This window comes from Cuculus canorus, chromosome 2 (assembly GCF_017976375.1).
Source record: "Cuculus canorus isolate bCucCan1 chromosome 2, bCucCan1.pri, whole genome shotgun sequence".
Classification (NCBI taxonomy): Eukaryota; Metazoa; Chordata; class Aves; order Cuculiformes; family Cuculidae; genus Cuculus; species Cuculus canorus.
The window spans coordinates 30894565-30921020 of record NC_071402.1 but is presented as its reverse complement, the minus strand read 5'-3'; the positions used below and the strand labels follow the sequence as shown (position 1 = coordinate 30921020).

The 26456-nt window shown below is 42.8% G+C and overlaps 3 protein-coding genes across 3 annotated transcripts; all 3 read left to right on the top strand.

The window, feature by feature from the left end:
* The first annotated feature begins 4648 nt into the window (after window positions 1-4648).
* On the top strand, window positions 4649-15418 carry MRPL53 (mitochondrial ribosomal protein L53). Its single transcript, XM_009570933.2, has 3 exons — window positions 4649-4758; window positions 7182-7294; window positions 8983-15418. Exons 1-3 carry the CDS (start codon window positions 4670-4672, stop codon window positions 9108-9110), a joined length of 330 nt encoding a protein of 109 aa, XP_009569228.2. The 5' UTR covers window positions 4649-4669; the 3' UTR covers window positions 9111-15418.
* A 3643-nt stretch (window positions 15419-19061) lies between these two features.
* LOC104068092 (fatty acid-binding protein 5) lies at window positions 19062-25974 on the top strand. Its single transcript, XM_054057178.1, has 5 exons — window positions 19062-19102; window positions 19681-20111; window positions 23289-23461; window positions 24864-24968; window positions 25098-25974. Exons 1-5 carry the CDS (start codon window positions 19062-19064, stop codon window positions 25146-25148), a joined length of 801 nt encoding a protein of 266 aa, XP_053913153.1. The 3' UTR covers window positions 25149-25974.
* LOC128851396 (translation initiation factor IF-2-like) lies at window positions 20118-23282 on the top strand. Its single transcript, XM_054059847.1, has 2 exons — window positions 20118-21539; window positions 21957-23282. Exon 1 carries the CDS (start codon window positions 20349-20351, stop codon window positions 21294-21296), a length of 948 nt encoding a protein of 315 aa, XP_053915822.1. The 5' UTR covers window positions 20118-20348; the 3' UTR covers window positions 21297-21539; window positions 21957-23282.
* Window positions 25975-26456: the final 482 nt, after the last annotated feature.

Sequence of the window (26456 nt, the reverse complement as noted above, 5' to 3'; positions counted from 1 at the left end):
GGAAGCCTTTCAGTTACCACATACCTGTTCTTTCCTATTATTGTGAATCTCTTGAACTTCAAAAAAATTAAAATTTAGTTGAAAAAGCAGAGATGTTTTTTGGTTATTCTGAAGAGATGACTTAAGGGGAAAGATGAAACTGTTACTGCTGACAATAAATGTTAAAAAGTTAACTGATCAAGTGTGGAAAGGAGTAAATAAAATTTTCTCTTCATTTAATTGTGCAACGTAAGCTAAACAATCTTCATGCAATTACTATAAAAATGCATTAGAGCAACTATAAATCTGGTTTTCATAGAGTCATAGAATGATTTAGGCTGCAAGTGATGTTAAAGATCATCCAGTTCCAACCCCCTGCCATGGGCAGGGACACCCTCCACCAGACCAGGCTGCTCAAGGCCCCATCCAACCTGGCCTTAAACACTTCCAGGGAGGGGGCATCCACAAATTCTCTGGGCAGCCTTTTCCAGTGTCTCACCACTCTCATCTGGAAGAATTTCTTCCTAATGTCTAGTCTAAATCTGCCCCTCTTCAATTTATAGCCATTCCCTCTCATCCTATAACGACAAAGTCCCTCCCCAGTTTTCTTGTACTTCCCCTTCAGGTTACTGGAAGACCACTATAAGCTCTCCCCGGAGCCTTCTCTTCTTCAGGCTGAACAACCCTAACTCTCTCAGCCTGTCCTCATAGGGAAGGTGCTCCAGCCCTCCGATCATCTTTGTAGGCCTCCTCTGGACCTGTTCCAACAGTTCCATATCCTTCTTACATTGAGGATTCTAGAACTGGACACAGTATTCCAGATGAGGTCTCACAAGAGAGGAATAGAGGGGCAGAATCACTTCCCTCGACCTGCTGGCCACGATTCTTTTGATGCAGCCCAGGATACAGTTGGCCTTCTGGGCTGCAAGCATGCATTGCCAAGCAATGCATGTCGAGCTTCTCATCAACCAGCACCCCCAAGTCTTTCTCTGCAGGAGTGCTCTCGATCACATCATCCCTCATCTTGTAGTGAAACCGTAGATTGCCCTGACCCAAGTGTAGGACCTTGCACTTGACCTTGTTGAACCTCATGAGGTTCACACAGGCCCACTTCTCCAGCTTATCATGTCTGGATGACACCCCGTCCTTCTGATGTGACAACTGCACCACTCAGCTTGGTGTCATCTGCAAACTTGCTGAGGGCACACCCAGTCTTGCTGTCTACATCCTTGATGAAAATATTAGACAGCACTGGTTCCAGTAGGGGCGCCTGAGGAACACCACTTGTCATGGATCTCCCTCTAGACATTGAGACGTTGACTACTACTCTATGAATGTGACTATCCAACCAATTCCTTATCCACCGAACAGTCCACCCATCAAATCTGCATCTCTCCAATTTAGAGAGAAGGAAGTTGTGGGGGACTGTGTCAAAGGCTTTACGGAAGTCCTGATAGATTACACCTGTTGGTTTTCCCTTGTCCACTGATATGGTTACGCCATCATAGAAAGCAAGTAGATTAGTCAGGCAGGACCTGCCCTTGCTGAAGTCATGCTGGCTGTCTCTAATCACCTCCCTGTCTTCCATGAGCTTTAGCATAGCTTCTAGGAGAATCTGTTCCATGATCCTGGATGGTTTTGCCATGCATATTTTCAAGTTTTTATCTTAATGCTATGCATTGTAGCAGCAGTGTGGACAATGGACCCCTTAGAAATATCAGTGATCATTCTTTCTTTCTTTCTTTCCCAGTCTTTTGCTGATTCCTTTAGTGCTGCTACAGAAGTTAATGGAAATTTTGCTACAGATTTTAAATGGAATACATCAAGCTCTTCATGTTATAATGAAGAAAGATATGTTGAAATTCTGTAATTTACATTTGCTTTCTAAATGTAAAATACTCTATTTGCCTGGTTATGTATCTGATCCTACTAAAGAGGAAAAAAATCCTATTTAAATCAGCCATTTATTGGTTACAGTGGAGTCTTTCAAAAGATATCTCACCAAAATGTGTTTTTTTCCATAATGAAAAGGCTATGATACAAAAAAGAATAATATCATTAAACATTAAAATTACGTTGTCTCCACTTGTGTTTGATTTTGCTACTTAATTTCTCTTGTCTGAGTCTCAGTGAAGATGATGAATTTTCTCAATGACTGTGATTTTTTAAAAAAGAGGACTTGCAATGAACAAAGATAATCTTCTAACAAGGGATGCTAGGTATTTAACACAGCTCCTGCAGATTGGAAGCTGGGGTCCTTATTGAACATTCCTCAGAAATTCACCCCGTGTTTTCAAATGCCGTTCCTGTCGGGTTTATCCCACCCCATCCCTAACCGTCGCTAAGAAGCTCTCAGTGCTGGGGAGCAGAACCCAGCGGTGAGACGGCTGCCGCCTTTTGTCAGGGGGTTCCTGCCATCTAGTGGAAACGCACAGCTGACACCAACCACAACAGCATCCAAGAACCTCTGTCAAAGGATGGATGTGCAACTGCTGAGTCTAACGGGTCATTCTGCTGCTCTACTCTGCCCCACTGAGGCCGCATTTGGAGTCCTGTGCCCAGTTCTGGACTCTCCAGCTCAAGAAAGACAAGGAACCATTGGATACAGTCTAGCGGAGGGCCACGAGGGTGATTAGGGAACTGGAGCATCTCTTTTATGAGGAAAGGCTGAGAGACCTGGGTCTGTTCAGCCCGGAGAAGACTGAGAGGAGATCTTACCAATGCTTAGAAATGTCTAAAGGGTGGTTGTCAGGAGGATGGGCGCTCTCTTCAGTGGTGCCTAGCAACAATACAAGGGGCAACAGGCATAAACTAGAACACATAAGTTCCACCTGCACATGACGAAAAACTTCTTTACTGTGAGGGTGACAGAGGACTGGAACAGGCTGCCCAGAGGGATTGTGGAATCTCCTTCACTGGAGATATTCAAAACCTACCTGGACAGGTTCCTGTGCACTCTGCTGTAGGTGAACCCGCTTTAGCATTGAGGTTGGACTACATGATCTTCAGCGGTCCTTTCGAAGTCTGGTCATTCCATAATCCTGTGATTCTGTGATCTATCAGAAAAAAAGAAAAATAGATCCACTTCCAATAACACTGCCTTTTACGAGTCTTTCTTCTGCTTGAAGGCAAAATATTGCCTCGAATTTATCCCGACCTGTATTGCCTACTCCTTATTTGTCCTCATTAATATCCATGTCTATTCAATTGTATTAAATAAACCACTTCTGGAAGACATCAAAAGCTGTCACATCATAGGGACAGATTTAATAGAAAGAAAACAAACCCAGCTTACATGCGCTAACTTCCCATAAGAATTTCCCAAGCCCTCTGCCTCCTGCATGCAATCTTAATGGCACAAGGATATGCTGCTTCTGCTTCACATCCCAGAGGAGGTCTTTTATTACAATTTTATGCCAGAAGTGTGCCTTTTCCCCCAACTGTTCCTGCTGTGTTAGCAAGCCAGGAGAGAAGCTGCGATGGGTTGGCCCCTCTCCATCTACAGCCATGAATGAGCCTGGTCCCAATTGCCTCAGGTTGTTGTGTGATGCTCGTCAGGCAGGTGGCTGGCATCCCTTCGAGATCAGGGTGAATATGTGGATATAATGCCAGTTATTCAAAGACAAAGCAAAAATTGCCATGATTTCTTCTGGTTTGAGTGATACAGAGAAGATTCTTTGGTATATTTCAAACATTCAGAAACCCTGTCTGGACAATCTGACCCTTTGGAACCAGGCTAGTAACCAACGCCCTGCTACCTCACATCACCGGGGCTGAACAGCAACCATTTACACTGTGGGGATTAATCATAGAAGCATAGAATCACTAAATTGGAAAAGATCTTTGAGATCATCAATTCTTCTTCAAGGGGCTACAAGAAAGATGGGGAGAGACTGTTCACCAAGGCTTGTAGTTATAGGACTAGGGGCAATGGGTATAAACTGGAGGGGAGCAGATTTAGACTAGATATAAGGAGGAATTTCTTCGCAATGAGGGTGGTGCACTGGCACAGGTTGCCCAGGGAAGCTGTGGCTGCCCCATCCCTGGAGGTGTTCAAGGCCAGGTCGGATGGGGCTTTGAGCAGCCTGATCTAATGGGAGGTGTCCCTACCCATGGCGGGGGGGGTGGAATGGGATGATGTTTGAGGTCCCTTCCAACCCTAACTATCCTATGATTCTATGTCCCTAAGCACCTCATCTACCCATCTTTTGAATACCTCCAGGGACGGTGACTCAACCACCTCCCTGGGCAGCCTCTGCCAGCGCCTGAGAACCCTTCTGGTGAAGAATATTTTCCTGATGACCGATCGGAACCTCCCCTGGTGCAACCTGAGGCAAAAATCTTTATTGATCTGTGGATCCCCACAGTTTTCAAGTGGACATTGACACTCCTTGATGCTGACTGGAAGCCTCCCGACAATGAGAATTATATTTTTTACAATGATGAGAGGGATGGCAGCCAGGCAGGGGCTCCCTCGACGGCGCCGCCAGCACTTTGGGGCCAGGCTGCAGCCAGCACGTCGGGGTGAGGCTGCAGACACCACGGGGCGGGAGGTAAGGAGGGGGGCGAGGGGGGCGTGGCTGCCCTGTACTACACTTCCCAGGCGCCCACGGGGCGGACATGGCGCCTCCGCCATTTCCTTTCCCGCCCGGGGCTGCTGGGAGTTGTAGTCCGCAGCGGCAGGAAGGAAATGGCGTCCAAGATCAGCGTGGTGCTGCGGCCGGTAAAAAGCATCGTGGTCCGCTTCTGCCCCTTCGAGCCCAACGTGGAGAGCACGAGGTGAGGGCGGGCTCTGGCTCCGAGTCCTGCACGACCTGAGGAGGCGGACACTTTGCCTGTATTTTCGTTTATTTTAGGGAAGGGAAGTGTGTGGGGAGGTTGGGGTCACATGGGACCGCAGTGCGGCCTTGCCCCGGTACGAGAAGTAGTTACTGTTACAGAAAGTGGAATATTTTTGATTTAAACTAGAGTTAAGTTTCATCTAAGTAATTGCGGGTTTTTGACAGTTAGATAGAATGTCCCTCTAACAGTGCGTTTTCTTTCAAAGAGTGTTTCTCCAGACACTGTTCGTTCTTTGGAGATGATAATATCTTGTGTTCTGTACAATCTGTGCTGAACAGATGTCTCTTCTATAATGACCTCTGTTTGCAGCCTTTCCCTGTGTCAAATGCAAGGTCAGCAGAGCTGGAGCCAGCTCTAAATGAGCAAGAGTTCTGACTGTTGTAAAGTTAATAATGACATTAAAATTAGTCCTTGGAAAGTAATAGAATATGCATAAGATATCTGGGGAAAATTATACATATGCATGTAAGTAGCAAATGCATTCTGTAACAACTTTTGTCGCCTTGCATGATTGATGGGCATCATTCCCTCGTGTTGCCTAGGCCTGACGAAGGATGCTTTCTTTCTGAAACTCCAGAATGAGTCTTGGGGAGTTTATTTTCCAGCAGTTTTGACCCAGGCCCGCTCCCTCCACACCCGTGGGAGCCTGAAGGTAGTCAAAGTGTGGTGAGAGCAGCCGCCCCAGCTGGCTGCTGCACAGGTCAGAGATCTGGCAGGTGCAGAAGCAAAGCTGTTGAAGCTGCTGTTGGCTGCAGTGACCTGGACTCAGTGTCTGTGTAGTCAGAACAAGTAAGATGTCCTGGGAGCAAATCACAAGGATCCGTTGTTCCCTCTCTGGAGGTGAACATCCTTTTCCCAAACTTATGCATCCACTGTACTTCAATGATCTTAGAATCATAGAATCATTGAGTTTGGAAAAGACCTCTAAGATCATCCAGTCCAACTGTCAGCCCAACACCACCATGCCTACTGAAACATGTCCTGAAGTGCCGCATATATAAGCTTTTTGAACACTTCCAGAGAATGAGACTCCACCACTTCCTTGGGCAGCCTTTTCCAATGTTTGACCACTCTTTCAGTAAAGAAATTATTCCTAATATCCAGTCTGAACCTCCCCTGGTGCAACTTGAGTCCATTTCCTCTTGTCCTGTCACTTGTTATTTGAGAGAAGAGACCCACACCCACCTCTCTACAGCCTTCTTTCAGGCAGCTATGGAGTGTGATAATATCTCCCCTCAGTGTACTCGTCTGCAGACTGAACAGTCCCAGCTTTCTCACCCACTCCTCATAACGCTTGTGTTCCAGATCCTTCACCAGCTTCGTTGCCCTTCTCTGGACATGCTCCAGCAGCCCAATGTCTTTCGTGTACTGAGGAGCCCAAAACTGAACACAATATTAGAGGTGTCGCTTCACCAGTGCTGAGTACAGGGGGACAATCACTTCGGTACTGCTGCTGGCCACACTATTTCTGATACACGCCAAGTTGTTATTGGCTTTTTTGGCCACCTGAGCACACTGCTGGTCTTTGAAGGCTTGCATTTATCAGGGCTTTGTAATTTAGCCTGTTACCAGGGTCCATGTAGCATTAATTTTGTGCTGATTTTGGAAGTATCCTCGCCTAAGCCCTTGCATGCAGGCATGTGCAGTTAGCTTTATCAAACGACACAGGGAAATGCCGCTCTCGGTTGCTGAGCCTGTAGGTGAGGGTCTGTAATCACTAGTCCAAATGCTGGTGATGGGAAGAGAGAGGGGGCAACAGTTGCTGGTTCTATCTTGGTAATTAGCTGTTGGAGCAATCTAAGTAATTATGCTTCTTGAGTGATGCAAGTTCAGCACCAATAATTGTAAAATGTCATTTTGCAATAGCTTTACAGACACATCTACTTCTGAAATGAACTTACTAGCACAACTTAACTTAGAATGTCTTTAAGCTGCCAGAATGTCACGTAGCTGTCATGCATTTCAGAAATTGGCAGGAGACCCATGATGTTAAATAAATAAATGCTGTCTCAAACCCAAACAATAAAACACTGGCAAGCAAGGGTGTATAAAGAAAAATGAAAATTACTTTGCTATTTTTTCTTATGGTTTCTAGCTGAAACACAGAAAGTGCACGTGCTGAATTTTTACAAAATTCTTTTGTATGCTTTTTATGTGTTAGTGTATAAGGAGTATCCATTTGGGTTTTTAAGAGTCATTATTTCGTAAGAAATACCTGTTTGAAATTATTAAGTAAGAATCCTATTTTAATTATACTTTTGTTGCCCAGCAATATCATGATTTTCAAATTAGTTTTAGAAATATACTTACTATAATTTATGTCTATATCATACTTAATATATTTTCAAATATACTTTTAGAAAATTTCTTGGATGCATAAGCCATAAAAAAATCCAGGCTACTAACAAAAACTGTGAAGTGACTGCTGATGTGAGACATGATGGGTCTGAACCACTTGTAGATGTTATGTTTGGTAAGGAACTCATTTTTAATCTTTGCAAAAAACCCTCCCATTTTTGTGTGCTTACAATGTTACTGTCTTTTCTGTGATTATATTTTTCTTTTACTGTGGTTGTTTTTTTTTTTGTTCTGGGGCACAGCTAAATGTTTTGCAGCTGGGAGGAAAGAAGGGCAGGGGAATCACTAACAGCCTGTTGTCTATATAAACATGCATATGTGTCTTTGTGCTGTAGTTTTAGATCTGGTAGATCTTAGATCAAAGAACTACTAAGCTTTAGGGTTGAGTCTACTTTTGTAGTGACATACTTGTATGACCTTGCAGTCAGGTATAGTTCTAGGGAAGTAAGTGTAGCTCTGTTTTAGTGTAAGAATCTGTTCACTTTCTGTGAACAAATTTTTTATGTCATCTGTGGTGGAAGCACCTCAGTCTTGAGAACAGAAAAGTTAAATGCTTTTAGGTGCTTATGCAACCGACTTACTATACAGTTTAAGGGAACTGCTCGTGTGGGTAAAGACCATACATGTGCAGATGGACTTGCAGAATGAGGTCAACTGATGTACAACAAATTTCTTGGTTTCCTGTGAGGATGTAGTGAGCAGACAGGGAATTGGTGGTAGAAATTTCATCAGTTCTGGAAGCGGCCCAGAATCTAGGCTGTGAACAGATGGCTCTAATCTGCTTTTGTCCTTTTCTCTGGCTGCATCTTCTTTCCTGCTGTGCTGTAATGGACCAATATGTCATGTAGACCATTAAAGTTTTCATTATTATTGATTCTCGCTACCCCCTTTTCTTTAAACTTCCATATATTTAATAAATCAGTAGAAATGTCAAGAGTGTTGAGTGTAATCAGTTTTGCTGAGGAAAGTCTAGTTATTTTCCTGTTGACATTGCTTGTTTCTCCCTCCCCCATGCCTCTGTCTTTCCCATCCTTGTCTTTAACTGTGATGTATTAAGACTTAAGCAGTAAAGCTTAATGTTTTTCACAGCGTAAAACCAAAACAATTTATTTCACTAATACCAAGAGCTACAGTTCTTCATATTCTAAGAGCTATTTTTTTTTTCCAAGCAAAGAGTTAGCAAACGTGAGGCTGGAACTTTGACACCATGCATGCTATTACACAATACAGGTTTGAATATGGCTTTTTATCTGCAAATTTTGCAAAAAATAAACAATTAGGTACAATACTTAACTTTTGCCTTCTCCTTGTTTTAAAATTTAATTTCTTTCAGAATTCTAGAAATGATAGTGCTCTCAGTTTTCTTGCATCATAACCACCAGATTGTGTAAATCAATTCATTGTTTTGGCTAAAGAACTATGTTAAACGGACCGTGGACAACATGCTGATAAAATGCTGAGCCATGTGTGAAAGTTATGCCTTCTAGTGCCTTCTGCGCCTTCTGTTAGATGCTTTTGAGGGCACAGTATGAGCCATTCTCCATAAATATGTGTTCTTACTATATCTAGATAAATGTTTCAGATTTTTCAGTAGTGCAGTACAGAAATGAAAATTACCTGTGTATTGTGTGTGGTTTAGTATGTTTGTTTGTTGGTGTTGCATAATCCGATTCTTGCTAAGTGGAAAACCTTCTAATCAGACAAGATGAGCAGGGTGTTTGGATTTATTTGTGCAAAACAGAACTACAGACTGAAGTAATTGTGACTTGGAGTTTGTGACTTCAATATTTTTTCCTTTTACAGCTGATGGAGAGCGATTGATAATGAAGGGAGCCAACTTAACAACAATAGAAATGTTAACAGCATTGGGGTCCAGATGTGATGCAAAAGAGCTTAAAGAGGAACAGAAGAGTAAGAAGAAGAGTCGTTGAAGAACAGAAAAATAACTGTCTTTGCATTTACATGTGTTAAAAACAGCAGGCTGCACAGAACGCTTTTCTCCTATGCAACAAACTCTGAAAGAGAAAGATGGCCAAAACACTGACCAGTTTAACATGCAGCAAAACAGGCCGTATAAACGTTCCCCAGCTTTAGCTGGAGGAGAACTTAGTGGAACAACAAATCTTCTAACACTAGTGGGTCAGACTGACTTAAGATGCGTGAATTACATCTTTTTAAGCAGTTGCCTCCCAAGTCATCTGCTTGTTGGACTAATATCACGTGTTTGCATATAGTGTGAATAATGCATGTTAGCTATTAAAGTAATATTACAATGAAGACAGATCTCTTTGGACATTATTTCCTACAGGATTGCTATTCAGTGGAATGAATGCAAAATACTATTAGAGTGGTTATTATTTTTGAAAATTTAAAAAGAACTTTGAAAGTATTCATTATTGACTTAGGTGAGGGACAGCAAATACAGAGTGGATTTTGTAATGCTATAACACATCTGTTGCTAAGTCCCTGCCCGTTTACTTCCTCTGTTTTTCAAGAAAGTATGAAATTTGCTAGACTGTAAATTTAGCTCAGCAATTTAAGTAATGAGGTAATAGGTCTGTGAATACACAGTAGATCTACTTGTCCCGCGTAAAAGTAGCTAAGGTCACCTGAAAAGGGAGGGTAAGTTAGAGTTTTTGATAATTGGAGAATAGGGCTATTTTTGAAGTTCAGTTTTGTAATATTTTTGTCACTTTGGGGAGATTTCATTAAATATTTTACAAAGATCAAAGGGAAGGCTTTATTTGGTGTTTATAGCCCCATGTCCAACCCTATTATTTGTTGAAGTGTGTGCTTAGATGTCTCATCTGTATTGCAAAGCTCTGTGGGTTTGGGAGGGTTGATCTCTCCTCAGGCTGTGCAAGTGAAGGTGTCAACTGCACATGTATTTAATGTGCGTCAGTTTTCTTCTGGTTCAATATGTAATGAAAAATGTAACTATAAAGTTCCAGGTTTGAGAATTGCACATGCAGTAGCATTGAGAGGCGTTAGTTCTACCTGTTGTTAATCCAAGTTCTGTAAAATTGTAGTATATATTTTTCCAAAGTTAATTTGGCAGAAGATTTAGAGCACAAATTGAAAATGATTTTTACATTTCTTTTGCTGAGATTTGTAAATGGACACTGTCCTTTCTGAAAGCAATATTGTTTTAAATAGCACTGTCAAGGTAGTTCTTTGCAACTTCTTCAGCAGGATGCTGAAGTCAAGGCGATATATTGGAGGAGCAGAGCTGTGCTAAAGACATTTGATATTTTATGGTGGCTGCCTCCATGTGTTTGCAAGATAAGATGATTGGGACTGATGGGTCCGTGAAACTTAGACATGGGAACAATAGATGATAACGGCATAGTCTGGGATGAATACCTTCACTGAAGTTTGTTATCCTTTTTTTTTCATTAGGCCACCAGGTCTTCTGTGTGGTTTCAAAGTGCTTAGCTCCTGAACCTGCCACTGAGCTCCCTTCTAGTTGAACAAGAAGATCTGAAACTGAGAGCGTTTTTAAGTCCTCTCAAGCTAGAATAGTATCCTAGAAAGTGGGCCGAATAGCAGTAAGGCTGGTCAAAGGACAGTTTTGGTTTCTCTCTTCCTCCAGACCACCGAGCTTAGAAGAACATTGTATAGCATGACTTTACCCAAAGAAGCCTTACAAGGAAAGCGACAGTTGTTCAAGTGGAAAAGCACTGCAGAATTGCTAATTCCCTGTTTAATCATGTATTCATATGTATTCATATGCTCAAAAGCCCTCTTGCTGTAATACATCAGTGATTTTATGATGTATTTTTTTTAGAGGTTTTTTGGCAGTTTGTACAGCAATGTCAGTGTATAAAACTTTTGTTTAGATGTGAAGCACTTATATCCATCCTAAATAATTAGCCATCTCTTAAGTACTTAGAGAGTAAACCAGAGATTAAATAATATGAAGTTTCTATAGTGTTTATTTGGCCCAAGATTAGGGGTTCGTATTTAAGAAAAGAAAAAGAAGAATCAAGGTCCCCGTTCAGGCTTTTTGTAGCCGAAATATGTCCTCTCTACTGTTGAAGAAAGGTGATTTTTTTGTTCTTTACTTTCATGGATAGACATTCTGCTTTCTGTGTCACACTCTTATTAGGTGTTCTCATTTTACCCCAGAGCTGCCCAACCTTTTTGCTTAGGTTACGCCAAAGGCCTGTAATGTAGTCGTTGAGAGATGACTGAACGTGCAGTGGATGAGGTTGCTTAGCTGATGCTGCTTTTGCTGTGTGTGCTGGTAGCTTCAATTTGCAGTAGTAAAACTCCAGTATGTTTTGTGCATGAAAAAGTAGTCCTGACCAGGATTTGAATATATAAAGAAAAACATACTGGATAGAAAAATAAAGCTGAAAATGTGCATTCTCAAGACTTAAAAGATATTGAGATGATACAAGCAGTCAATATGGTCAAGAAGGTGCTCTGCTGGTGATGATTATGCTAATATGTAGAAAACTGTTCTCCGTGTACCATGTAGAAAAAGGTATATTTCTCAAATATGATTAAGATAATCTTTAATTCATTTCTTCTCTAAGCATTTAGTTAACTTTGCTGTGAACTGTTCATACAGCATTAATTTCTGCTAGGGTGTGATTGCTTGAAACAAAGCCGAGTGGCCTGCTGCTCTGACATCTTCCTGACATGCACAGTTCAAGGCTGTGGATGTAGAGGGTATTAAGGTCAGTCATGCAGAACAAAGCCGGGCTGGGTGAGCATTGATTTCACATGTTATTCTTCTCTAGCCCACTAATCTTGACTACTGTACCCCACCAAAAATGTGGGCACTTGCCTAAATATAAAGGGAGCTGGAACTGGACATTGAAACATTAGGATTAACTAAATACAGACACCACATCCACTTAGGTTATCTGATAGTGGGTGATAATATCAAAATGTCTAGACCTCTAATACCTGCAAATTTAAAACAATGATTAGCATCATCTTAGACCTGTTTATTGTGCAAATATGTAATTATTTATAAGTTCTTATCAACGTGTAGGGAAAATAGTCCTGAAACAGATGAATACACCGTTCAGATACCAGGGAGCTCCCCTTTTAAACTATCTACGTGCAGTATTGTTTTTAGAAAAAGATAATGGTATCTCTACTAAAGCTTTCAGCTGTGAGCAGCAGCGTTGGTGAACATTTCCACTGGCAGTTTTATCTGCTAGCTGGTCCAAATGAGTAAGAAATTTCAATGTCCTGTTGCCTTTCTTGCAAGGTAGAAACATGCTATCAGAGGTAGTTCATGCATGCCAGTGCAAAATCTGTTCCTTGTTATTTGCAGAGATCTCAATTTCAGCACTTCCATGCTACATATTGTAGGAAAAAATGGGTGCAATGCAGTATGCTTTAAATCTCAATTCTTTGGAAAATGTTGCAATCTAATATATTTTTGCTGTTTGTGAACGTGCAAAAGGCATCATCAACTAATTTCAGAAAATTAGCCACAAGTATTTGCCGTGGAAGAATGCATTAATTTTGGTTGGCTTGTCCTAGTTTTTCACCTTTACTATACATGAATTTTGAATGGCCAAGAAGTTAATATGGTGTAAGCAAGCAAACTGGACCACCCTTAACAGTTCTCAAGACTTTTTTCTTCTTTTGTTTCCAAATTTGGCTTGTGCGTGCATACCCTCCCTGTGCAGGTGTACACACCCCTTGTAGTTTAAGAATTGCTGGCTTACTGCCTACTTCTTAAGTACATGTGTGACCAGTTTCCCTGGATGCCAGGCCCTGCTTCTCTGTGCCTCTCCCAACTGTACTCCTCTCCCTTCTTCTGGAGTAACAGCGTTTTTCCGTCCTGGTACTATTTGATCTCATCCAGTCTCACCTTTTTCCCCTGGAAGGCCTGAGTCACTTTTGTGAGCCTTTTTAATTGTATGCCAGGAGCTTGCAGTAACTTCAAGCAGCCGAGGAGCTTTGCTCCTGCTAAATGACTACTTGTTCTCCCTGCTCAGCTTCGCTCAGTATGCTAAGAAATGCTGGGACAAGGTTAGAGGTGCCACAAAAGGTTAGAGGTGCCACTTTGCTTCTGATTGTCTTTAACTTAATAGTAAATAATTTTTGCATTGAGCTAGTCTTCTCCAGATTTTACTGGAGGCTGTATTCGGGGGTAGATGTTAGAGGTATGAGGGCAAAGGAGTTCCTGATCTCTCTTGATCATGTCTCATTGTTTTAGGTTTCAAAGCAGTGAATGAAAGCAGAGTTAAGGCAGGGTAGAAACTGCCTGCCTTAAAGCATTTCCTATGTACTGGCGGAGTTGCCAACAGAGGTTAATAGCATATCAAAGGGGTTAACTGCATTGTGCTTCATTGGAAGAGGCCAGTTTGACTTGCTTACATATGAAAAGAACATTTATTTTAAGAAAAGTAGCTAGAAAAGTAGACTAGCAGACTTTTGTTTGTAAAGGGAATGCTCTGTCAATGGGAGCAAAGCAAGAGCAAGATGGAGTCCTTCCTGGGTATGTTTTCACAACTTGGACTGACAGGCCCTGCAGGCAGTTCAGAGGACAGGCAGGAGGCAAACCAGCAGGTTCCTTCCTTATCCAGACACTACCTCTCTGTTTCTTCTGACCCCTCCACTCTTTTTCCATGAGGAGTCAATGACCAGCTTACTGTAAAAGCAGTGTGCTCAGTATGCGAAGCCAGCAAATTTGTCATCTCAAACATGGTTCTGGTACAGGTTCACTGAATTCTTTTCATTGCTACTGAATCTGAGTGGTTCAGATCACTTACATGAATAAAAGAAACGATAATTATGTTCATGGAGTTTTTAAAGTCTGCTTTTCTATGCAGGGCTTTATGGAACTTGTCTTCAAAATCCACTTCTCCAATGATTTTCAAAGTATTTGAAAAGGCAGATTTTAAAATCGGACAATTAATTCTTCCTTCCCTCCACATAGTTAGATCAGCGTAAAGTTAAGCTGCACATACAAGAAAAAGTGCCAGAATCAGTACCAGGAATTATCCTGTGGCAGAAGCATTGGGAAAAAAAAAACCAGGGAAATGCTATCTAATTTCTTACATCCTTATAGCTTTTCTCTGGCCTAGATGTTAGATATGGAAGATCGTATCTCGAGAAGGAATCAAGGACATCATAAACTCAAATAACCATGAGGCTTTTCAAGTCTAGAAGACTGAAGTGGAGAATACCTGCCTGTCCTGTATGGCTGAGATGCCGGAGGCAAGAATTTTCTTAGAGGTCTTTTGAACATGTAGTCAACACGCTTGGCAAACTTAGTAAATTTGCAGTAGGAACTGGATAAAAATAAAAACTAGCTTTGTCTTCCAAATGGTTTTTCCCTAGCTGGCTCTACAGTCTTCACAGAGAAAGTCTTTTCTGAAAGGCTAATGCTGGAGCCACATCCTGGACAGCCTATCTCTTCCTATTTCCTGCAAGTGTGAGGAGACCTGTGCTTTTTGGCAAAAAGTTAGCTTTCCTCAACTGTGCCCCAGGGATCTGTTTCATACCTAAGCCTTGTCACCCCAGGATGAAGTCCTTTGGGAGCCCTGATTGGTAGACAGGCTACATATATTGCTAACACCTTACAACAGGGTTTTGCTTAACAGGAAGAGCAGTAGTCTCAGTCCCTTTGTCTCCAGTGCTGCTGGAAAAGGCACTGGTGCCCACATCACACTGAGCACACACTTCCTCTGTAGAGGACAAATGGCAGGCTCTGCTCTCCAGGTTTCTATAGATCTGATGATCTCCGTGGTGACATCCTGAGAATGAAAAGTATGATTGTTATAACTAGAAAGTAGGTTTCTTTCCCAAGGTTACCTTCACAGGGGTTGATTAACATTGAGCAATGAAACTCTTATAAGATGCAATTAAAAAAACAATACTAAACTTTATACACTCCTTCCAAAATCTAGTGTGCAGGTCCATGATTTGCAGCTCTGAATTTCATAGGTTAACTACTCATAGTTGGTAGAAGTATTTGTTTTATCATTTATTCATTCCAAATGATTCTGGTATTCCTTGTCCTTGCCCTTGTGTCCTTATTGTTTGAGACCATGCAGAAAGGACAAAGTCAGGGGTTTTATTGACTTCATTTGCAGAGCCTTAGGATAATTTTTTGTACATCTGAGGTTTCTAAAGAGCCACACCGGAGTATTATCTTTCTGGAAATCTGTGAGCAGATAGCCCTTGCTAATATACTTTTGTTTTATGCAGATCAAAGGCCTTTTTGCTGCTGAAACTACAGCTATGGACAATTTGTATCTTTTTTATCACTGTAATGACTATGCTGATTATAAAATTATGAAGAGAAATAAAAGTATTTTCATACTGATGTTTGCTCTTCAGGGTAGATAGTGCTGCTAAATAAAAAGGGTTTTTCAAAGCTTCTAAAGTTAGACACTGGCTTGTATATCAGCAGCCACTGTGATCTGTGCTGGAACTGAGATCAGGTCATTTTTGTCTGAAATGAGGAAAATGAAGCCTGGAGTTATTCTTTCTGGTTCATTGCAGGCTCTGGAGCTTTCTCTCCTGTCATTTAGGTAGGATACAACTGGTTAGCTGTCACACTATTGCCACAGTATAAACTTTGCCCTCGATGTAAGCATTTCCTTTTAAACTTGCTTTGAACATGCTGCTGACAGCATATAGGACATACGCTGAGGTTGCTGGTGTGTTATTTGCATTATAGTAATACTCTGTGGCATCAGCAAGGATCAGGGCTCCAGTTGGCTCGGCACTGAATGTGGGCATGTGTGAGCCTGCCTGTCCCCCGACAGAGCAGATGCAGCAGTGGCTGGATCCAGAGCAGGGACCCTTGGGCCCATGCTCCTTAGACTAAGCCATACTTGAGAGTAAGATGGATTTTCTTTTTTTTAACTTGAAAACTCAGATATATTGCACAAAGCTCATTGGTAAAACACAGGCTATGCCCAGCTCTTTTAGCTCATAGGTAATGAAATGCCGATATACTAGAGGATCTTGTGCATATTGACTTACAATGAACACTTGTAGGGTCATGTGTTGCTTCATAATCCCCGATCTAGTATTGCCCAAGCAAAGAGAGCTCCTGAGTTTGAGTAGAGCTAACCTAGGCCAGCTATGCAAGTATAGCACGTTTCATCATGTCTATGCAGTGATGACATGGCTGGGAAGGGAAAACCACACTTGTATAACAAGGAAACAGAAACAAAGCTGTGCTACCTATGCAATTTTTCTCATCCATGCCTTGGGGGTGAGTGACTATTATTCATGGACTATTTAAATTTTTTTTACAGCTAGGGATAGGCTGAAGAGTAGAATTTGGGCTGCAGTGTCCAATTTACCTGGCAATTTTTTAAGGCTTTCTTAAGAGGTAGTCATGTCTAGAAGAAGCCTACCACTTAGAGAAGGTGCTGCATATACACAATATGTCTGTATACTGGAAGGAAAGCAAGATCCTCCCTTTTGCACAGTAAAGAAAAGTATAGCACTATCAGATTGGGTTCCTTCCTAGTCAAACATATGGGCAGTTTGATGAGTAAAGGTCTAGAGGAAAAAATTACACCTCTTTTGCAACCTGATCAGTGATATGTTGCAGACGAGGTGGTGGTGCTCTGTCCTGCCCAAGCAGCAGGCGTTACAACTCCAAAATACAAAATATGGCTTGGCTTGCATGCAATGGGTAATGGTATGGCTACGTGAAGAGAAACCTCAAACACTGCTGGCCACAGCTTCACAACTCTCACATCAGATGAAGCATGACTGCACAATGCACACTTGCCCAAAGGAACAGAACTAAGATCCCTGTGCATTCTTTTGCCTTGATCCTTTTCTTTGCACTTTGTAATGAAGGACTGTAATATCCTCCTCTCCTATGGGATGCAAGGGCTAGACTACCTTGGGAAAACATTCCCAACTGTGGCTACGTGCTTTCCGTGCAGCTAATTTCCAGGGAAAAAATTATGCTTCTCATTGTAAATTTGATTTTCCTTCTCTTGGACAGTATAGAGTCTAATGTGGAGATGAGTAAAACTTCAGAGAACTTCAGCTATCTGTTCTCAAACAGTAATACGTGGCATTGGAATTCAATACTTTCCATATGAATACATGTAGCTGCTGCTTCTCTTTGAGTACACCCAGAAAAAAGAGGAGACTACACACATAAAACATGACTGATCATTAGAGCCAGGAATTGGGTGGGAATAGAGTCTGTAGAGACAGAGAGATTTCAAATACACACATTTCAAATATCTGGCCGATATATATAGTGCACTGACATAGTGAAAAGTAACATGCATTTTGTAGCCCTGTGTGCTTGTACCTTACCAAGAAGGATACATCGCTGGTCCCTCCAGTTACTTTATTTGCTATGTGAGATGCTACAAACTTCAACACTATCCTGTTCCAAAGAAGTTTTGAGCTATAGCTTTGACATTATCACAGACAGTAATCTATATCACAGGATTAATTTGCAAAAACATTTGATTTTTTTTTAGAAATTCAGAGATTTTTCACTGTATCTTAACAGTCTATGTTTCAGAAAAGAGAGATTTGGCTCTCTTGTTGCATCTTGTATGAATTTACAAGCCTAGACCTGAAAAATTTGTAGGGAGAATAAACCAAAACAAGTGACTTGTGAGACGGTGCAAAAACATAGCAGCATTGTGCACAGGTGGGTAGCTGGATCACCATATACTTCAGATCCAGGAATACCGTCTCACCACTAGATGGAAATGGTGGATTTTACATTTTCTCTTGCATTATGAGCACTTATACCTGAATACAATTTGCATATTGTAAGCCATCTGCAGGCACCACCGCAGAAATATAGATCCAAAATAATTTTGCTAGCATACCTGGAGTAAAGCCAAGATTTCTATTTCTGGAAATTGTTCCTGTTTTACAAGACTGAAGAATTCCTGATTCTTGAAAGACGATTTTGCTTGATCTCTAATCTGACTGCTTTGCACTTATCCTTTCTATAAACAACCAGAAGAGAATGGCAGGATGCATGGCATTTTGGTTCGACTACCATGTATTTGGTAATAAATAGCAGCTTAAATTAAAATTTACTCCAAATTCTCTTGTGCAAGATCAGATAAACAAACAAACCAACCAACAAAAAGATAAAAGTGGAAGGAAGTTGAAAGTCTTGTATTTCAATGTACCTACTTAATGACAAAAAAAAAAGTGACGTGATGTGGCTTGCTGCCTTTAGAGCAGACGCTATACCATTGTTTGCATATTAAAAGCAAACTTAATCAAAGAAGTGGAGGGTAATTAAAGGCAGCTCTCTAGGGAAGGATAGTTAAACAGAAGGGGTTTTTTTTAAAAAAAATCTCAGTTTAAAAATGAGCTGATTACTTGGTGTATGACAAATCTGACCACTTCTACAAAGTATTGAACATTCAAATGATTCAGTTTAGCTCTTCTAAGTTGCATCACTGCAAACCATAAGCAGAAGCATCCGCCTTGCACCAAAACATTTGGATTCAAAGGACCTTCTCATGTTGTGAAATGCTGGAAGCGGCACAGAGACCTTGCTGCCTTTTCCAGTTTTGACACCTCAAGCTCAAACTCCTCCACAAAAGTGCTAGCAGAGAAACATAGCCACAGCTACTCCTTCAAAAATCTCCAGACACAGGATGTCTTCAGATTTTTATTTTTCTGGTCAGGTAGCTCTGGGTTTCATCCAGTCTGACACAAGACCAGAAAAGGCAGAGACTGGCAGAAACCTGATGGTTGGAAAAATTCTTGGCGATACACTGGAATGGGGATTTCTGTTGTGACTTTGAAACAGCAGCTTTCTCACAGAATAAGACCGTAAATCTCTCTGCTCACTTGACAGCACTTGACAAAAGATTGGCACAGCCCTTACATGTCCTGGTAGCAGCATATATTTTATGATGATTCTTCTGCGTCACTGCGCAACAATGGCAACTGCTGTGTTTTCCTTTAAGAAGAAGGAATTAAGGTATCACAGTTCAATAGGGACTAAACCTGAGGTATGAAATCTGCATTTCTCCATTGCTAAAGCATGAGGCCTTTACAATAGTCTTTGCCCTATGGATTGCTGTAGTCCATTAATACCTGATCATAGAATCATAGAATGGTTTGGGTTGGAAGGGACCTTAAAGATCACCCAGTTCCAACCCCTCTGCCATGGGCAGGGACACCTCCCACCAGATCAGGCTGCCCAAGGCCCCATCCACCCTGGCCTTGAACACCTCCAGGGATGGGGCAGCCACGACTTCCCTGGGCAACCTGTGCCAGTGCCTCACCACTCTCATGGTGAAGAAATTCTTCCTTATGTCTAGTCTAACTCTGCCCCTCTCCAGTTTATACCCATCGCCCCTACTCCTATCCCTTGAAGCCTTTGTGAACAGTCCCTCCCCAGCAGAACTTGGGAAGATGCTGCAACCAAACCCAGTGAATTTGGTTTGTGGGCTCCATATTGCTCTGTCTCTGCGCCGTACGATGCCCACACTTGCTTGTTCCCTAATTATCCATAAAAAGCACAATTCGTAACAAACGACATCGTTTCTCATCCAGCGCACTGGAGTGCAAGGATCCCAAATCCCGAGGACTGGTGGGCGCGGGATGGTGTTTATGTCCGCAGAAGCGTCCATGCCGGTGTTCCCGGCGGGATGCCTCCGTCGCTCGCGGGGTGCGGGCTGCAGACAGGGTGTGGGTGCGGACGGTGCGGGACGAGGCGGGAGGCGGCGCGACGTGCCCGCACTCGCCGCCGCGGGCGGGACCGGGCGGGCGGGGGCTCTGCGGGCGGGGTCCCCATTGGCTCTCCCCGGCGGCACATGTCGCTGGCCCCGCTATAAAGGCCGCCGCGGCCCCGCTTGGCAGCCCGTCCTTCTGCCTCCGCGCTTTTCTGGGGACACAGACAGCCGCCGCCATGGCCGTTGATGCGTTCTTAGGCAAATGGTGCCTCATCTCCAGCGAGGGCTTCGAGGATTATATGAAAGAGCTGGGTAAGGACACCGCCCCGGGAGGGGAGGGGAGAAGGATGCTGCTCCGGGGGGAAGAGTGCCGCCCCGTGAGGAACGGAGGGAGAGATTCTATCCCGAGGGAGAGAGCTACCGCCCAGGGAGACCCGGAGGGAGCGATGCTATCCCGGGGGGAAGGAGGGATGCCGCCCCAGGAGGGGCGGAGGGAGAGATGCTATACCGGGGGAGAGAGATACCGCCCCGGGAGGGACGGAGAGAGTAATGCTATCCTGGGAGAGGAAGGGATGCCGCCCCGGGAGGAACGGAGAGAGAGATGCCGCCCTGGGAGACCCGGAGGGGGAGATGCTAAGATGCTCTCCCGGGGCGCGGGGAAGGATGCCTGCCCCAGACGGACGGAGGGAGGCTATCCCGGAGCGGGAAGAAGGATGCCTGCCCAAGAGGGGAAGGGAGAAATGCTATCTTGGGGTGTGGGGGCGGGAAGTGATGCCGACCCGGGAGACCTGGGGGGACAGAACCTATCCCGAGGAGGGCGGGATGCCGCCCGGGCCGCGGCTCTGCGCTAGGTGCGATCGCGGCCCCGGAGCCGCCGTGAGCCGCAGGGCGGGGCGATGCCGGGATGCGCTGCGGGATGCGCTGCGGGATGCGGCACGGGCGGCTCCGCGCCGGCCGGGAGCAGACCCTTCCACCCGGGAGAGCTGTCGCCTCCGTCTCCGCGTCCTGAAGATGTCGGCAGCCTTTTATTTCTTGCGCCGCAGCCGCTGGGAGGCAGGTGCCGGAGCCGCATCCCCGCCGCCGCCTCCCACGGCAGCAGCCCGGTCCGCCGGCCGGTGCCAGGCTGCGATTAGGCCGGGCGCTCCTCCCTCTCCGGCTGATGCCCGGGGCGGCGGCGGAGCCGGGGTAGCCGGCGAGCCTGGGCTCCTTCCCTGTGGAGTCACCTTGGGTGTCTCCTCCCGAGAAAGCCAAACTGGATCCGCTGCCTGTGGGTCACCGGCATCCGGGGGCGCTGCCGGGGTTCTCACGCCCTCATCTCAGGGACGGTCCTGGTTTGTTGTCCCCCCTTCCAGGGTGCCGTGCATTTCGAACCCAAAGCTGCTGAATCAAGAGCAGACCTTACACCAGGAGCCTCCTCTGCAAGTTCAGATTTACCACTGCCCTGTGAGCACCGTGGTGACAGACACCTTGCAGCGTGTGTATAGAATCATAGGATAGTTTAGGTTGGAAGGGACCTTAAAGATCACCCAGTTCCAACCTCCCTGTGATGGGCAGGGACATCTCCCACTAGATCAGGCTGCCCAAGGCCCCATCCAACCTGGCCTTGAACACCTCCAAAGATGGGGCGAGTATAGCCCGGGAGCTGTTATTTTCTGCAATTTATTCACTGCTGACAGCTAGGATGCTTTCTCAAGAGGTGGAAGATGTGGCCTTGAATCTCTTTGGAGGGAGGAGAGGAAGGTATTTAGGTTTTCCGCTCTTCATGTGAAATACAAAAGGCATCACTGCATTTGCACTCTGTGGGCAGTGGTGGCTGTAATTGCTTTTTGTGAAAGGCCTGATAATATGTGATAGCGATGGTGTGAGAAAGCCTGCTGGGCTGAGCCCTTTGGGAGACTTTGGAGGAAATTCAAGAATTTTAAGCTCAGCTCAGTTCAGCCATGGATTAGGATGCCACAGTGTTCACATCTAGGACTAGACATGTGCGAAGTGGCACCTTCAAAGTAGGAATTAAATGCTGCAACTGCTGAGCACCTCCCATGTGTAGGCAGCAAATGACTTATTGCTTTTGTTTTTAGATTGCAATCTTAAACCAGTCACTTTTCCTTTTTACAACCACAATTTAGGCAACTAAATTTACTCTAAATCACATTTTAGGAGCCAGTCCTTTATTGGATCTCACCCTCACTGACTACTTACGAAACTCTCTACCTTTGATGCTACTGATACACCATAAATGAGATTCTGCAGTTTCTGCTCAGTTTGTGTAAAAGAAAATTTGAGGATAAAGACGTCTGAATTTCACTCCTTGCCATACAGAAAACATACATGGCTCATCTCTGTTCAGTTGGATCCAAGGCGTAGACGATCAGATAGCTCACTGATTACTCTGGACTGGACAACAGCAAAAGCGTGGGTGGGGTCACTGTGGCAATAATTTCCAATTCTGGTCAGAAAAGCTAGACGAAAGAGAACTGGTTTTTGCTCTGCAGGCTTATGCTTAAGGCTCATTCCTGAAATTTTAGTTGTGTCTGGACAACAGTGGCTGAGAAGTACTTTGTGATTTCCATCTTCCAAGGAAACTGCAAACTTTGCTCTGTGGAATCGCACCTCGCTCAAGTATTCTATACATTTCAGGGGAGTGCTGTGCTGTTATGTGGCAACGTTTTCTAACTACAACATCTGCAGATCCCAGGCACTCACTGGCTTCATGGCACTTTCTGCTTGATTTGGTTGCTTATCAATTTTTGGTTCGGATCTCCACTTCCCAATTTGGTGGATTCACATTTGTTTCCTGACTACAGTCTTATTCATATCTTCATCCTTCAGATCAAAGACTCAAGCAAAACACTCAAACACAGGGACACAGGGACTGAAATAGGTTGAATATTTTTTTCTTTTGTGTGAGTAAGTTGTGTGGGAGTACTATTATGCACGATAGTAGGTTTCTAATTCACTAGACCATACTTTGGGTAGAGGATGTAGAAGGTGAACATATATTAAAAATTGCCTGCTTGAACTTGTATTCAGTGTGCAAGAAGAGTGTTGCTTGAGTAAGTTGAAATAAACATGCAGGTGGATTAATCTGTCAGTTAAAAATCATTTGTGGAGCTTTTAAAGTGTTCAGAACTTGAAGGAAATAATTTTATATCAATTTAAGCTTTTGTGTTTGCTTTCCTATTTATTGTTTATTTCTGTTTGTAAAAATTCAGTAATGAGTTTTGGGACATCCTCCAGTCCACTGAAGGGCAAAATAGATTTAGCTTTAGTTCCCTTGAGAAACTAATGAGTAACCCTGCAAATAAGCCTTTTTTCCTTCCTCATCCGTGGATAATTTAAAACATCCTCTTTCTTTGTGTCTCTTGAGCTTTGATTCTCAAGTGTATTTAAGTGCCTAATTAAATGGGAATTAGGTATTTGAATTCCTGTGTGGCCTTAAGCCTTAGGGTTTAACTGACTTTGTGACACTCTGTGCCTTTCCCCTTTCAGGTGTGGGTATGGCCATGAGAAAAATGGGAAGCATGGCCAAACCAGATGTTTACATTATTAAGGATGGGGACACAATCACCGTAAAAACAGAAAGCACCTTCAAAACATCACAGTTCAGCTTCAAGCTTGGTGAGAAATTTGAAGAAAACACATTAGATGGCAGGAAAACTCAGGTCAGTACACTAGACCTTCTATGAAAAACCCATGTTTCTCTGGATGTTTTACAGATGGAGATGCTATTTAAAAATCTGTTTTGACATCCATACTAACACTGCTTTATTTAATGAACCGCTGTTGCTGTAAATCTCATTGAAATACTTTCTTTTTCCTGGATTAAGCAATTTCCTAAAAAGGAAAATGCTGAACCCAATAATGTCTTGTGTATTTTGTGTTTCAATTTGTAGCAAAAGCATTGTTTGAGTAAAACTAACAGACCTTTAAATCCATGTCAAAGCCAAATGCCACTTCATTTGAAGCCTGTGGAAAAGATCCCATTGATGTTTAATCAGAGGCAATTCAGCTCTAGGGTTAACCTTTCTGCTCAGTCTTGTATTTGCATAACAAGAGACTCTGGTTCAGTGTGCAGTGGGATAACAGATGAAGAAGGCAAACATGTGAATCACTGTCCCTAATCTCCAGTTTTTAGCAGTTTTAGCAAAGAGCTGCTCTCTGCACCAAGCAGAGAGAATCATAGAATCACAGAATCATTTAGATTGGAAAAGACCTTTAAGATCATCAAGTCCAATCCTTAACATAGCACTGCCAAGTTCACCATTAAACATGTTCCTAAGCACTGCTTCTACCTATCAGTTAAATAGCTCCAGAGATGGTGACTCCACCACTTCCCTGGGCAGCCTATTCCAATGCTTGACAACCCTCTCGGTGAATAAATTTTTCCTAATATCAAATCTAAACCTCCTATGGTGAAACTTGTTGCTATTTCTTCTCATCCTATTCCTTGTTACCTGGGAGTAGAGATTGACAGTCACCTCACTACAACCTTCTTTCAGGCAGTTGTAGGTAGTGATAAGGTCTCCCCTCAGTTCTTTTCTCCAAGAAACAACCCCACTTCCTTCAGTTCTTCCTCATAAGACTTGTGATCCAGACCCTTCATGAGTATCAAAAAGGCAGTTAAATACAAAGTAGTCCTCGATATGTCTCTCTAGTTTCTTCCTTGTATAATTGCTCTGTGTTTACCACCATCCCCCCAGCCACACACTGGCAATTCATCTCTTATTGCAAGGTCAGATAAATGTTGCACAAAAGCTGAAAGCCCATGTACAAAAAGAGGAACAGAGAACTTCGTCTGCTCTTGTTAACTGAAGTTTTGCATGTGATCAAAGGTCTGCCTGATGCAGGCATGTGTCAGAGCAATGAATGAACAACCAGTGTGCGACTGTAAGAAGGGAATCAGTAAAACATTTACAGTAATATCCTGGCTTTGTAGAAGTCAATGGCAAAATTGCTATTGTGTGACCTGGGGTGAGAATTTTTCCTTTGGAATAAGGTGTTGAAAAGTCTCATTCCCCATCAAATGTCATGAGTAAAATACTGATGTTTGGGTTCTTCTTTCAGACCCTTGTCAGCTTAAAAGATGATGGATCACTGATTCAGGAGCAGGAATGGGATGGCAAGAAGACCATAATAACACGGAAGCTAGTGGATGGACAGTTGGTGGTGGTGAGTTAAGTCTTCCTTTCTGATCTCTTGAGTGCTGCTGGCCAGCAGCATGAAAAATAGCTCTAAAAGATCTTCTTCTTTATAGCCTGTACTGAGGTAAATTAATAAATCCATCTCTTTGTCTTCCAGGAATGTGACATGAATGGTGTCAAGTGTACTAGAGTCTACCAGAAAGCATGAAGACTTCTTCATGTTCAGCAGGAACTTGCTACAAACAACTCAGTTCAGTGGACAGCGTTCCTTTACACTCCATATTTTCCTTTTCCCTGTTTTCTAGTATTTCAATGGACTGAGTAGCTGAGTGCAATCCTTTTTAAAAGCCGTGGTGTAACTATTATGTAACTATTCTGAAGTTATGAAGCTATTAAATAAAATTGTCAAATATGTGAAGTGGAAATGTTGTTACTACAATGGAGTTTTAAAGTGAGGTTTTATAAAAACTCGGTTAGGTTTTAGGCTCTACTACAAACTGCCTTCAGTTCAAGATAATGTATTACTTGGCAACGAACAGTTAATAACAAGCTGAATTTTGACCAGCATTCTTAATTTTAAAATGTGAAATAGAAGAAAAACATTCATAGTTCAAGCTCCAGAGTTGCTTTTAACCTGCATGTTACAAAGTAAATAGAATTGGTTTGGTACAAGTAAGAGATAAGCTTTGTTGGTGTTTAAGTAGAGGAATGTATTTTTCAGGGATTAGTTTGTTTTTTCATGTTTCAAACCCACAAATTTATCTGAAAAAATATATACTGGTGAGCCAATGGACATGATAAGAAAAAATATACATGCTTTACTGAATGGAAGCCTTATTTTGAGAAGATTCTTTGTTTTCCTAGCAAATTTCTTACTTTCTTTCTAGTAACACCAAAAACTCTTAACCAAAATCTACTGAAATACTGCCTAAAACGTAAAGCCTCATTTTACTTTTTTTTTTTTAACTGGCTTGAAACACCTAGCAATGGAGTTTATATGCTTTAAAGTGCCATAATAAATATCAGAAATATCAGTGTCTTGAATATTACTTTTGCACTGGTTGGGGAACAGAGTCTACAATGCTATTATTCTTCCAAAGACATGTCAGATCAGACTAAATTAGAAAAGTTTAGGTGAATTTCTGTCACACCAGACCAACACGTCCTAAAAGTGAAACTGTTTGGCAACTGGTGATGGGGATATTTCTATCAGGTTCAAAAGCCTGGGGGATCATACAGTTACACACATCCAGTTTGCATCATCAGTCATTACCGAATCCATTGCTACTTCATCCCTACCAGTATTTTAGCTGCTCAGTCGTATCACAACTTCCCTAAAAGCAGAGAAGTCTGCTCTTTTATACTCATCCTACTAACCATAGAGAATTAATTTTCCCAAAATTTTGGACCACTTATCCTTTTCATCATTTCCTGGTGTCTATGAATCATCCCCTTCACCTATGTCACATGAAAGAATTTATTCATATGTCTTGTAATTTTTTTTCATATTTCTTGC

Coding starts and splice junctions, on each gene's coding strand:
- MRPL53 (XM_009570933.2), top strand. CDS start 4,670: ATGGCGTCCAAGATCAGCGTGGTGCTGCGGCCGGTAAAAAGCATCGTG. Junction 4,759..7,181: donor CCCAACGTGGAGAGCACGAG/GTGAGGGCGGGC, acceptor ATATACTTTTAG/AAAATTTCTTGGATGCATAA. Junction 7,295..8,982: donor ACTTGTAGATGTTATGTTTG/GTAAGGAACTCA, acceptor TTCCTTTTACAG/CTGATGGAGAGCGATTGATA.
- LOC104068092 (XM_054057178.1), top strand. CDS start 19,062: ATGGCAACTGCTGTGTTTTCCTTTAAGAAGAAGGAATTAAG. Junction 19,103..19,680: donor TTTAAGAAGAAGGAATTAAG/GTATCACAGTTC, acceptor TTTCTCATCCAG/CGCACTGGAGTGCAAGGATC. Junction 23,462..24,863: donor TAGATGGCAGGAAAACTCAG/GTCAGTACACTA, acceptor TTCTTCTTTCAG/ACCCTTGTCAGCTTAAAAGA.
- LOC128851396 (XM_054059847.1), top strand. CDS start 20,349: ATGCTATCCTGGGAGAGGAAGGGATGCCGCCCCGGGAGGAACGGAGAG.